Raw genomic sequence first — 12,098 nt, 5'->3', positions numbered from 1 at the left:
TTCATTTCTATCAATATATTTTTATTTTCATCCATTGCTGTTTTTCCCTCACCATTGTTTTTAAGTTTGCTGCATCTTGTTGCAATCTCTCCCAGCTACAGTATACTATCGAACATATTTTCCCTCTCTTTTGTTCTGATGAAGAGTCAAATGGACTTAAAATGTTCATTTTGTATGTCTCCCTACAGATGCTGGCAGACCTGCTGAGTTTTTCCAATTCTCTATTCTTGTTTCAGATTCCAGCATCCACAGTATTTTGCTTATTTTAATGGTCAATAAATGTTGTTGTGAATGGAAAATGGTCTCCAGTGGCGTTCCACAGGGCTCGTCTTGGGGCCCTTGCACTTTGTTGTATTAACAATTATATTAGTGACTTAGACTCAAATGTGCAAGGCATGTTTGAGAAATTTGCAGATGACACAAAAATTGGCTGTGAGTGAAGAGATAGCTGTCGACTCCAGAATGATATCAATGGTTTGGTTAAGTGGGCAGAGAAGTGGAAAATGGAATTCAATCTGGAAAAGTGAGAGATAATGCATTTGGGGAGGATAAAGCATTTGGGGAGGATAAACAAAGCTAGGGAATACTCAATAAATGGGAAAATATTGAGAGGGATTGAGGAAGTGAGAGACCTGGGAGTGCATGTCCACATGTCTTTGAAGGTGGCAGGACAGGTGGGCAAGGTGGTCCAGAAAGCCTATGGAATCCTTGCCTTTATACAAAAGCAGGGATGTAATGCTGGAACTGTATAAAATGCTAGTTAGGCCACAGCTGGAATCTTGTGTACAGTTCTGGCCACCACATTACAGGAAGGACGTAATTGCTCTGGATAACATGGAACAGGAGATATACAGGAATGTTGCCAGGACTTGAGGAGGAGAGATTGGATAGACTGGGGGTTTTCCTTGTAACAGACAAGGTTAAGGGATGACCTAATTGAGGTGTACAAAACTATGAGTGGCCTAGACTGGGCAGATGGGAATGACATGTTTTCCTGCTAGCGGAGGGGTGAATTACCAGGGACATGAATTTAAGGTGATTGGAGGGGACATGAGGAAAATGTTTTTTACCCAGAGGGTGGTGGATGTTTCTAATTTGCCCTAAGGTGGTGGTTGATGCCAAAACCCCATTAACAAGGTACCTGGACCAGGATCTAGTGCTGTGGCTGCAAGGCTATGGACCTGGCCCTGTAAAGTAGGATTGAAATGATTCGCTAGTTTATTTTTAAAAGCAAATTACTGCGGATGCTGGAATCTGAAACGAAAGAGAAAATGCTGGAAAACCTCAGCAGGTCTGGCAGCATCTGGAGGGAGAGAAAAGAGCTAACGTTTCGAGTCCGAAGACTCTTTGTCAGAGCTGAGGCGAGTTTATTTTTTCTCTTTTTTTTTGGCTGATGAAAATGAATGAATTAAATGAAATGAAATGAAAATCGCTTATTGTCACAAGTAGGCTTCAAATGAAGTTACTGTGAAAAGCCCCTAGTCGCCACATTCCGGCGCCTGTTCGGGGAGGCTGGTATGGGAATCGAACCGTGCTGCTGGCCTGCCTTGGTCTGCTTTAAAAGCCAGCGATTTCGCCCAGTGTGCTAAACCAGCCCCTATGCAGACATGTTGGGCTGAATCGTCTTTTCTGACACCATATCCTTTCTTTGGTTCTGTGTAAGGGTAGGTGACCATAAACCTGACCAAAGAGATTGGTTTCATTGTTCGTCCTAAAGGTTGAGGGGATAACAGAAGAGTTTCAGAAGGAAATTCCAGGAAGGTTTTTTTTTCAAATCCTCAAAAGAGTTATGAGTCTTGTCAGGAAATTGTGATAAAACTCCTCTTTTAGCCTAGTTTATAAATCATAGTTATTCTTTGCATTACTCTGTAGCTACGAAAGTAAGCTATATATAAGCTTCAGCGGTGATGCACAAATTCAATGTTGTCACCGTTGGTTCTATTTTTATCCTGAATGAACTAAGTAATGGATTTGTCATTTTTATTACGTGCGTGAGCTACATAACTAAGTGAACCATAATGTTAAATTCCCTTTCTTGGGATCTGTTTGTTAACGGTAACTCTTGCTAAAATAAAAACCATGCTGGCAATGCACACGTGGTTGGTGAGAATCTGAATGATTTGAGTCAGACTAGGATACATAAAACATTAATTTGTATTTTGTTCATTGGAATCTGCTTAATGGATAGTGTTTAATAGTGTATTTCTAGCAGTTCTGCCTTTTCAATTGTACGGTTTGTTTGTGAGAGGGGTCACCAGTTCTCATCCTCCCATCGTATTTATTGTTCACGCAATTAAACCGAGAGGGCAGCACGGGAGCACAGTGGTTAGCATTGCTGCTTCACAGCGCCAGGGACCCGGGTTCGATTCCTGGCTTGGGTAACTGTCTGTGCGGGGTCTGCACGTTCTCCCAGTGTCTACGTGGGTTTCCTCCCACAAGGAAGTCTTTAGTTTTCATTTCTATTTTGTCCAAACAGGTTACAGAGGGACATAGATAAGCTGCAGAGGTGGCAAATGGAGTTTAATGCAGAAAAGTGTGAGGTGATTCATTTTGGAAGGAATAACAGGAAGACCGAGTACTGGGCTAATGGTAACATTCTTGGCAGTGTGGATGAGCAGAGAGATCTCGGTGTCCATGTACATAGATCCCTAAAAGTTGCCACCCAGTTTGAGAGGGTTGTTAAGAAGGCGTACGGTGTGTTAGCTTTTATTGGTAGAGGGATTGAGTTTTGGAGCTATGAGGTCATGTTACAGCTGTACAAAACTCTGGTGCGGCCGCATTTGGAGTATTGCGTGCAATTCTGGTCGCCGCATTATAGGAAGGATGTGGAAGCATTGGAAAGGGTGCAGAGGAGATTTACCAGAATGTTGCCTGGTATGGAGGGAAGATCTTATGAGGAAAGGCTGAGGGACTTGAGGCTGTTTTCGTTAGAGAGAAGAAGGTTATGAGGTGACTTAATTGAGGCATACAAGATGATCGGAGGATTGGATAGGGTGGACAGTGAGAGCCTTTTTCCTCGGGTGGTGATGTCTAGCACGAGGGGACATAGCTGTAAATTGAGAAGAGATAGATATAGGACAGATGTCAGAGGTAGGTTCTTTACTCGGAGAGTAGTAAGGGTGTGGAATGCCCTGCCTGCAACAGTAGTGGACTCGCCAACACTAAGGGCATTCAAATGGTCATTGGATAGACATATGGACAATAAGGGAATAGTGTAGATGGGCTTTAGAGTGGTTTCACAGGTCGGCGCAACATCGAGGGCCGAATGGCCTGTACTGCGTTGTAATGTTCTATGTTAAGTCCCGAAAGATGTGCTGTTGGATGAATTTGGCATCTGAATTCTCCCTTCGTGTACCCGAACAGGCGCCGGAATGTGGCGACTGAGGGATTTTCACAGTAACTTCATTGCAGCGTTAATGTAAGCCTACTTGTGCACTAATAAAGATTATTATTATTAGAATAACGATTGGAATGGATAGTTAGTGACTAAGTAGTTGTCATTACTCTCACCTACTTAGTCACTAACTATTTATTCCAATTGAAGGCCATTCTAAATTCGGAACCTGATTTCAAACTCAACTGGTGTAACCAGGGCCTGGATATTTTGGATGGTGGGGTTTCTCCAGTTCAGTGTCATTTGGCTGCAGGCGGAACGTCTACCTTCACTAGGGAAGAAGTCCCAGCTGGCCAGCAACACCATACAGTCACAGGAGTGGCAGTTGATAGAAGAAGTACATGAAGGTAACACAAGTCCCAGGACTGGACAGAAAAGTAAATTTTCAGGGTCCCGGGGAGGGTGGAATAGAAAGTAGGCAATTGGGGTGTTGAGTTAGACAGCGAAAGTTAGAAGGGGGCTTTTGATGGAAGCTTCCTCCCCGAGACATAAACCCAATCATTTTCAGGCTTCCTGTGCCTGTGAGATACTCCTGCTGGAGGCCTTGCCCACTGCAATGGAAACCCAGAGGGAAGCCCATTCCTTCTATTTCCCACTGCACCCCCCCCCCCCCCCCCTCTCCCCAATAAAGCCAGATAAAACCCCACTAGCAAGGAGCGTGAAATTCTGATCCAAATCTTGTCATTTCTATTCAATGCCTGAAAACCTAGATTAACAATTGCAACAGGACTGTTACGGTAGGTGCCTATCTGCAAAGCCTTCGATGACTGAAACTGGATACAGGATTTGGGAGTCCTGCCACCTTCCAGGAAGTCCAGAATACGGGAACAGCATGCTGAAATTAACAACCGGACCTCATTAGTACTTTTGTACTCTGTATCATGCCCGTCTCCTGGCCACGTTTCTTTCCCGTCTCCAGGCCACGTTTCTTGCCCGTCTCCTGGCCACGTTTCTTGCCCGTCTCCTGGCCACGTTTCTTGCCCGTCTCCTGGCCACGTTTCTTGCCTGTCTACTGACTGCATTGAGAGGTTGGATGCCTGCCACATTGGAAAGACTGCAGCTGGGGGCGAGAGGTCATGAGGAGTGGGGATCAGCCAGCTATGGCAGGTTAGGTTGAGGGGAATGGCAGAAACGCTCCTGCTCCTCCTGGCCAACGGGGATGTGCTGGAAAAGCAATTCCTCAGATTTAGTTGTTGGATTTCTTGAGCCTTGGGAAATGTTGCCCCCAGCCATAAACCAATTAACTGTCAAAACCTGAGGTAGAGAGCCTCATTACAGACCAACCTCTGGAGCCAACAGGTGACCAACTCACCTGAGCCCCTCGTCGAACCCAGTTGAACTGGGAATGGGTATGGTTGTAGCAGAATGCAGTTCGGACTTCCCATTCTTAAGAATCTAAACACCCTGTACCTCTCCCTTACATCCTGGGATTTAAAATTCCCCCTCTCTCATCCTATTATTTGTGTTCATTCAGAATGAGTACAAATTAATACTTCCCATAAGGAGCAATAATCTTGCCTGCGTTACCAAATGTTACAATATTGTCAGTTGAAGGATGATTCCTTTAATCTTTATGATTCCACTGGAGGGGATTTTACACATCATTATCTGCATGGACTGTCTTGACAAATTCCATGTGCTCTGACAGAGGGAGCTGGCGAGTGCAGATGTGCTCCTTCTAACATTAGTAACACTAATTGGGCAATATTTTTCCATTTAGTTACATTTTCTGCAGCATGTGATTAGTAGCTATGAGAATACAATTGTAGTTCAGTTTCATTTGCTAATATTGCTTTAGTCAAATCAGTTAGCCCCTGCCAATTTAGGACATATGGGGCTGGAGTGAAATTGCCTTGGCCAAGACTCGTAATGTATCGACAGCCCGTTTTATTTCCACAGCTCTGTTTTATTCCATCAAACTTCAATAGAAAAAAATTAGACAATATAAAATGGGCTGGTTGTTGGCGATGAAACTACTGGCAAAGACTAATTTCACCCCCGAACTATTTGGTAGCGGATTGCGTGTGGTATGATGCCATGTGGCTATGGAAAACTTTCTGGAGCGTTGATATTTTAAGGCTTATAATCACCTGTGTTCAGTGCAGTACAAGGTGTCTCATTACGTGATTGAGGCAAAATGCTATTCCTTGACGAAAAAATGTTTTCTTTCTCATTTGCTGCTGGTTCATATCATGCGGTAAGTGGAATAAAATGCTTGTCGTTCTGAAGCGACATACGCCCATTACCTGAGCCGCTTAGTATTCAGCCGCTTAGTTTCTGTAATCTCTGCACAATTGTGTTTTTCACGTGTCTAGCATTAAACTACGGTACTGTAAATCGAATAAATTGCTGCTTCATCAGATCCTTCATCTATCACTTCAGCAGAATGCTATTAAGCCATTTAGCATGTTTAGCCATGTTTTCTTTCTCGGCACACTGCATTTTAAATTTGAAGAACAATTTCTGAATAGACAATACAGGAAAAAATTAGCATCCAAAGCTACAATGTCTAGCATAAGAATACCTGTAAATTTATTTTCATCTTAACATTATTTTTAACTTGTATTCAAAATGGAATAGAATGTTGTGATTGCAACACACCCGATTAATCTTTCAGCATGCAGGTCACTGTACCAAGACCTGCAGATGACAAATGTTTAGCATCTTTTGAATTTCATGGTAAATGCAGTTAGGGGGTCCCCTGAGGCTTCGGTCTTGTTGTTCGACCAATGATATTAAACCAGGTGATTACTGCTAATCTTGACAACATAAAAAACAGCAGCACAACATAAATATAAAAATGTTGCTGAACAGTCAAGCAAATTTGTTTGGATGGGTGGGAGTTTGATGTATTGTTACTACTTCCATTTCCACAGGAATTTTTGAAGATCGAGGTAATACTGAAATCATAGAATGATCAGGACAGCAAGCCATTTAACACATCATGTTTGTGCTTGCTCTATACAATTAGTCTCACTCCCTTGCTCTTTTGCCGTAGCCCTTCAATCATCTGCAAGCATGACCCCAACCTTCCTGCTGTGTGCCACATTAACTCAGCACCTTTCTCTCATGCCCACATGTCCATCTTTGGCCTGCTGCAATGCTCCAGTGAAGCTCGGCATGGCTGGGCACGTTGCAACCCCTGTGAATTGAGTTTGGCAACTTTAAATTTTGACCTTTTTCATCCATCTCAAACCCACTTTGTTTTAAACATCCCAGACTTGTATCGCCTCAATTCAAAGTGCCCCCTCCCCCCCTCATAACAGACCATCTATCTATCTTTTGTTCTTAAAGTTGCTGCTTTTGTTGCAGCTTCTACAGCTCTTAACACATTTGCCCTCCCTTCAGTTCTGATGAAGAGTCAAAGGACTCGAAACGTTAACTCTGTTTCTTTCCTAATGGATTCTGGCAGACTTGCTGAGTTTTACTGGCCATCCTCTGTTCTTGTTTTAGCTTCCAGCATCCACAATATTTTGTTTATTCTAAATTGTAGCAGTTTTTGATTCTCAACCCCAAATGGCAACTATTGTGTGTGCCTTGTCAATGGATAAAATTATTTTACCTAATTGCTACTTCCCAGGGTTCATAACTATTTTGACAAATCACATCCCCTTATGAGCTAAAATCAATATTTTGCTAGCTATGGAAGAAATTCTAGCTCTGGAGTGAACGCAATTCACATTTATTTATGCTTCTATCTGTAACAATTCTGGTCAGTGGTTTTTCGATTTACAGTACTGCCAAAATGAAAGCAAATGGGATTAGGCACAAGGTGAACTCAGCTAATGAGAGTTCATGTTTAATAGGTCTTGGCATTCACAAAATGCCTCCAAACAAAATAGCATTTGGTAATTCTAGTTCAAACAAAATAATACTTTTTTTTTTAAAAACGGGGTATCATGATTGAGGTTTTTTTTGGAGAATTCCAAAACCTTGAGCCTAAACTTGTCTCATATTTAAGACTGACTATGCTAAACAGTTTGCTGATAGAACAAAGCTGCTGCTAATCCGCAGGTCTACTCTTGTTTTTGTTTTAGAGTTCTGCTTGGGAGTAAGAAAGTGCTGCTTTTTTGCTTACAGGTTTTCGATAATAGGTTTGAGAAGCACAGCTCATAGTCGAAGTAGCGAAACAAACTCCTATGGGAAATCATCTGTTTTTAGGGAGTACATCCGTTACCACAGTAAACATGTTTGACGCCTGAAGGGAGTTTCTTGAACAGTGCATTATGAAGTTAAGGTGCAGTTTTGCTGTGGACCACTTGAAATAATTTAAAATAACTATGCTGCAAAGTAATTTCCAAGGAATCTGGAAAATCAAATGATGATTGATGGTGGCTTACATATCCAGTTTCAATGTATTGGCGTATCTTGACATGTGATATGCCACAGTATAGTGACCTTGGGCTCTTTCTGTGACTGTGTTCGATCTTTATTCTGAAGTTTTAACACCTGGAAACTTGTGATGATCTCCCACTTTGTTGTGTTGAGGTACTTCTATCTTGGCACTAAAATCTAACTTTTCACAGAGTGACGATTGTTACAAAGCTGGAGTAAAGCATTTTATTTTAAGAGATTGAATAGCAAAATAAAATAACATCTGTAAATTCATTAAATATTTTAATGTATCTTTACTAAAACTTGTCTTTTTTGTGTTTGCATGGTAATCAGACGATGAACAAGGATCTGCACCATTGTAAGTTTACTCAAATAATTTCATATTTAAATATTTATTTGTACATTAGCCATTGCAAGCGGTTTGTGTTACTGAATTTTAACTATTTTATTCCTTCTCCCGTAGGAAAAGCAATGCATCCATGAATCATAAGGACAAAAATGTCAGACAGCGAAACTCCAACTGATTCTATTTTATTCTTCAAGAAACGTTGGTGGATATTTTAATTAATTAGTTAAATCTTTGCTCAGTCATTTGAAATATTTCCTCTTTCACGAAGATCCAGCTGTAAAATTATTTTTGTCATTGCCTTAATTTGCATGGTCTTTCTTACCTCTTAAAATGACTCCTCAATCAAAATGACAGAATCAAAGCAATGACTTTTTTGTTTGAAACATTTTTGTCAAATGCATGTCGGGCATAAAAATGCAGATTGGCGTCTAATGGCCTAAACTGGTATTTAGTGAAATATATGGGGAACGTCAGCATATAAATAGAAAAAGGGAAGACTTGGCATTTATATAGTGGCCCCCTACATGACCATGAGATGTCCCAAAGTGCTTTATTTAAAGAGTGGGTTTAGGAAATATGACAGCTAATTTGCACCTGGCCAGCAATGTCATAATGACCAGGTGATCTTTGATGTTGAATGAGGGATAACATTGCCTAGGACAACTAAACTTGTTGACTATTTTACTTCCTTGCTCCATTAAGTCAGCCCCTTCATATGCATAGTTAACAAATCACCCCTTTGCAGTGACAACTAAATAAATCATTAATACGAATTGAAGATTGTGAAAGCAGCCCCCATCTGTTGCTTTACACACCTTGATGCCATTTTTGCATTTTAATGACTGTTTCCAATCATTGACTGCAAAGAGCTTGGGACATCATGATGTCATCTTAGATTCTATATGAATCCAGGTTTTTCATGACCAGCATGCATGCTGGCAAAGATTTCTTTTTACTCCTCCTTTCTTGTTGTAATTAGGATGAAGAGTCCTAAAACCTAAATATAAAGAGACATTTTTAAAAATCTGCTCTTTGGTGAGTTACTGCTTATTATAAAGTTATGAGATGTGGGTTTTCTAATGACCATAACACTATTTATATTGCACTTCTGTGCATCAGGATCAAGTTTTATTCATGTGTTGTAATAGGAACACATATGATTGCTCAAAGAATGAATGAGAATTTTAAATGAGGTTAAGGGCAACATTCTATCCCTTGAACATTTTGTATAGGGTTGCAGTTCCTACGCTACATTATGCCATCACAAGTTACCATCCACTTCTCATATGAATGCAGCTTAATACAGAAACCAAAGATGAAAAAATGGTTTTCAACAGCCCCAAAATCAAAACAACAGTGATCAGGTGCTGCCTGACCTGATATGTCTAGCATTTTGTTTTACTATTATTTTAACTTCAGATTTTTATCATCTTCAGTGTTTTGCTAATGGTGAAAGCAATTTAGTCAAAATAACTATTAAAAAAAATTGAAATGTCTTTTGTTCCCCCCAGTAGGAGGCCTGACAACTTCAAGCACGAATGGAGTGGTTTTGTAGTTGGCACAGAGAATGCCATCTTCGACACAATTAAGTATTTCATCTATTCAGATCCTAAAGCATTCAGATCGCTACAGAAAAATATAAAACTTAATTTAACTGCTGGTGCCTTTCAACTCACTGTATAATGCCATTGGCACTAGCAGTCAATTGGTTGAAGAGACAGTATATTATATCCTAGGCCTATCTCACCTGTATAAACTGGACTAAAATGCTCCTGATAATGATTTGCTTTTTCTTGGTTAGAGATATCGATTTGTGTTCTGTTACAAATAAATGATAGCTAATATTTGTCATTCTGTTATATAAACTGTAGATTACCATAATTATTTTGACGTGGATGGAATTTGTGAATGCAAATGCTTCAATCTCCAATTTCTCAAATATAGACCAATAGGTGTGCTGTTTCAGTTCTGCATGCTTTGAATGGCATTGGCTTCTGCGGTACGTAGTACGATACTGGTGAATTGCTCTAAGTACGATACTGGTGAATTGCTCTAATGTATTCCAGTTGTTCCCACCATTATACTGATACGTTACTAAGAAAATGTTACTTTGGTATTTAAATTCAGTGCTTGTGGGAGTCTTCCAACAGCAGAGTTAATTATCATGAATAGAGATTTTTTTTAAGTGACTGGGCAACACTAGTCCACAACTTTTGTCTTTACATTTGACGGTGAAATAAGATGGGATATTTAATTTCTCTCTGCCTGCAGACTGGGCACTGAAAGTTCAAATCAAAGCGAGTAAGCTTCACAGGTTTTAAGCCCACTGCTGGTTTCTGCCACTTGTTTCATACCTGTTGAGGAATTTCCTGAGCCAGGCTGAAGCCATGTAAATATGCTCAGAACAATACATCAAGGTAAAGAGGCTCAAATGCCTTTGATGTTGCTCAACAAAATCTTTCCGCCAAGAATTGTAGGTTCTCACAGATAGATGAAAAATATATTTTTGTGGGACCAGAAGGTGCAATGTTGTTCTTCCGGGCCTATTTCCTCTGGACTTCTGCTACCTTGGGACTTGAACCACAGCCCTCGCTTGTGACTTGCCTGAATCCTGCAATCTTATTGGAACAATCCAAGGCCTGCAAATTGTGCTGGATATCACTCACTTTGCAGATTTTTGATTTCCTGTTGAGAAATCTCTCCGTAATGGTGGCTTTAAAGTGTGAAGCGTACTCGAGTTGTTACTTGCGAATACTCTTCATCATTGAGCTTAAAATGACTGTCAACTCCCACTCCTTGCATTACTGGTAAGATTGTGTATGGTCTGTTATCTTTCGAGTAAGCTATTTTTATTGTCTTCTAGACTGCAATTCCCAATAGACTGCAGCTAAGTATATTTATAGCAGAGTACGTTGCTCGCATCCTGTTAGTGGTGATATTGATGGAGCTTGGTTTGCCAGTATTTTTGTCGTCCTTTTGTCTAGGAAAGAAAAGGCCCAATTAATATGGTGGTCATTTTATTGTGTGTGGTTCCCACCTTTTTAACCTTCATGCCATGCTCCTGAAGGATCAATTTTGATCAGTTTGAAATAATTTTGCTGTAACCACACTGTTAATTTTGTGTTCAGAAATTAATTTTCTTTAAAAAAGAATATGATCATTCTGTTACACTATTATTTAAATCCTTGAGAGTGAGAAAGCCGTAGAAATTTATCTGATTTGAATTGTACCATTTTGTATAGATGGGGGATAGTTTATAGTATTTGACCACGCACTGTACTAATGGTCGGTCGTGTTATGTGTAATGCACTAACTTTAATGTGCTGAATCTGTACTGCTGAAGTATGATAATTCTTTAAAAAATGAAACTTGATAACTTTTTCATGTTGCCACGCCGCCTCATCAGTATGTGATACCAATGTCAAAATTCACATCAATAAAAATTCCTTTGATTTTATCAACTTAAACTTGTAAAATTGTTTTTATTTTCCAAATTCAAAGAACGGTAGCATTGTGGATAGCACAAATGCTTCACAGCTCCAGGGTCTCAGGTTCGATTCCGGCTTGGGTCACTGTCTGTGCGGAGTCTACACATCCTCCCCGTGTGTGCGTGGGTTTCCTCCGGGTGCTCCGGTTTCCTCCCACAGTCCAAAGATGTGCGGGTTAGGTGGATTGGCCATGCTAAATTGCCCATAGTGTCAAAAATTGCCCTTAGTGTTGGGTGGGGTTACTGGGTTATGGGGATAGGGTGGAGGTGTAGACCTTGGGTAGGGTGCTCTTTCCAAGAGCCGGTGCAGACTCGATGGGCCGAATGGCCTCCTTCTGCACTGTAAATTCTATGATTCTAACGCCCTTTTCCCTATGCAGTTGAAGGGAATAGCAATGTTTCAATGTAGTTGAGAACTTGTTAATAAGGCATAAATATAGGGCCTGGTTAACTTAGCAGGCTGACCACATTGCCATGCCATTTCTGGGATCTGGGTGTGAACCTGCATTATCAATATACTTCTACAATAATAA

At 40.6% G+C, this 12,098-nt stretch overlaps 1 protein-coding gene across 3 annotated transcripts in view; it reads left to right on the top strand.

Annotated features, from left to right (window-relative positions):
* bsg (basigin) overlaps positions 1–11,539 on the top strand; it is a 39,141-nt gene extending 27,602 nt beyond the window's left edge. For 2 of the 3 annotated variants that reach the window (XM_072482100.1, XM_072482098.1), the window contains 3 exons: positions 8,063–8,087; positions 8,193–8,276; positions 9,590–11,539. In XM_072482100.1, coding sequence (XP_072338201.1) covers positions 8,063–8,087; positions 8,193–8,253 — 86 coding nt within the window. In that variant the 3' untranslated portion in view covers positions 8,254–8,276; positions 9,590–11,539. The remainder of the gene's footprint in view (positions 1–8,062; positions 8,088–8,192; positions 8,277–9,589) is intronic. The other variant, XM_072482099.1, reaches the window with a different exon arrangement.
* Positions 11,540–12,098: the final 559 nt, after the last annotated feature.

This window comes from Scyliorhinus torazame, chromosome 18 (assembly GCF_047496885.1).
Source record: "Scyliorhinus torazame isolate Kashiwa2021f chromosome 18, sScyTor2.1, whole genome shotgun sequence".
Taxonomy (NCBI): domain Eukaryota; kingdom Metazoa; phylum Chordata; class Chondrichthyes; order Carcharhiniformes; family Scyliorhinidae; genus Scyliorhinus; species Scyliorhinus torazame.
This window is presented reverse-complemented; position numbering and strand designations above follow the sequence as displayed.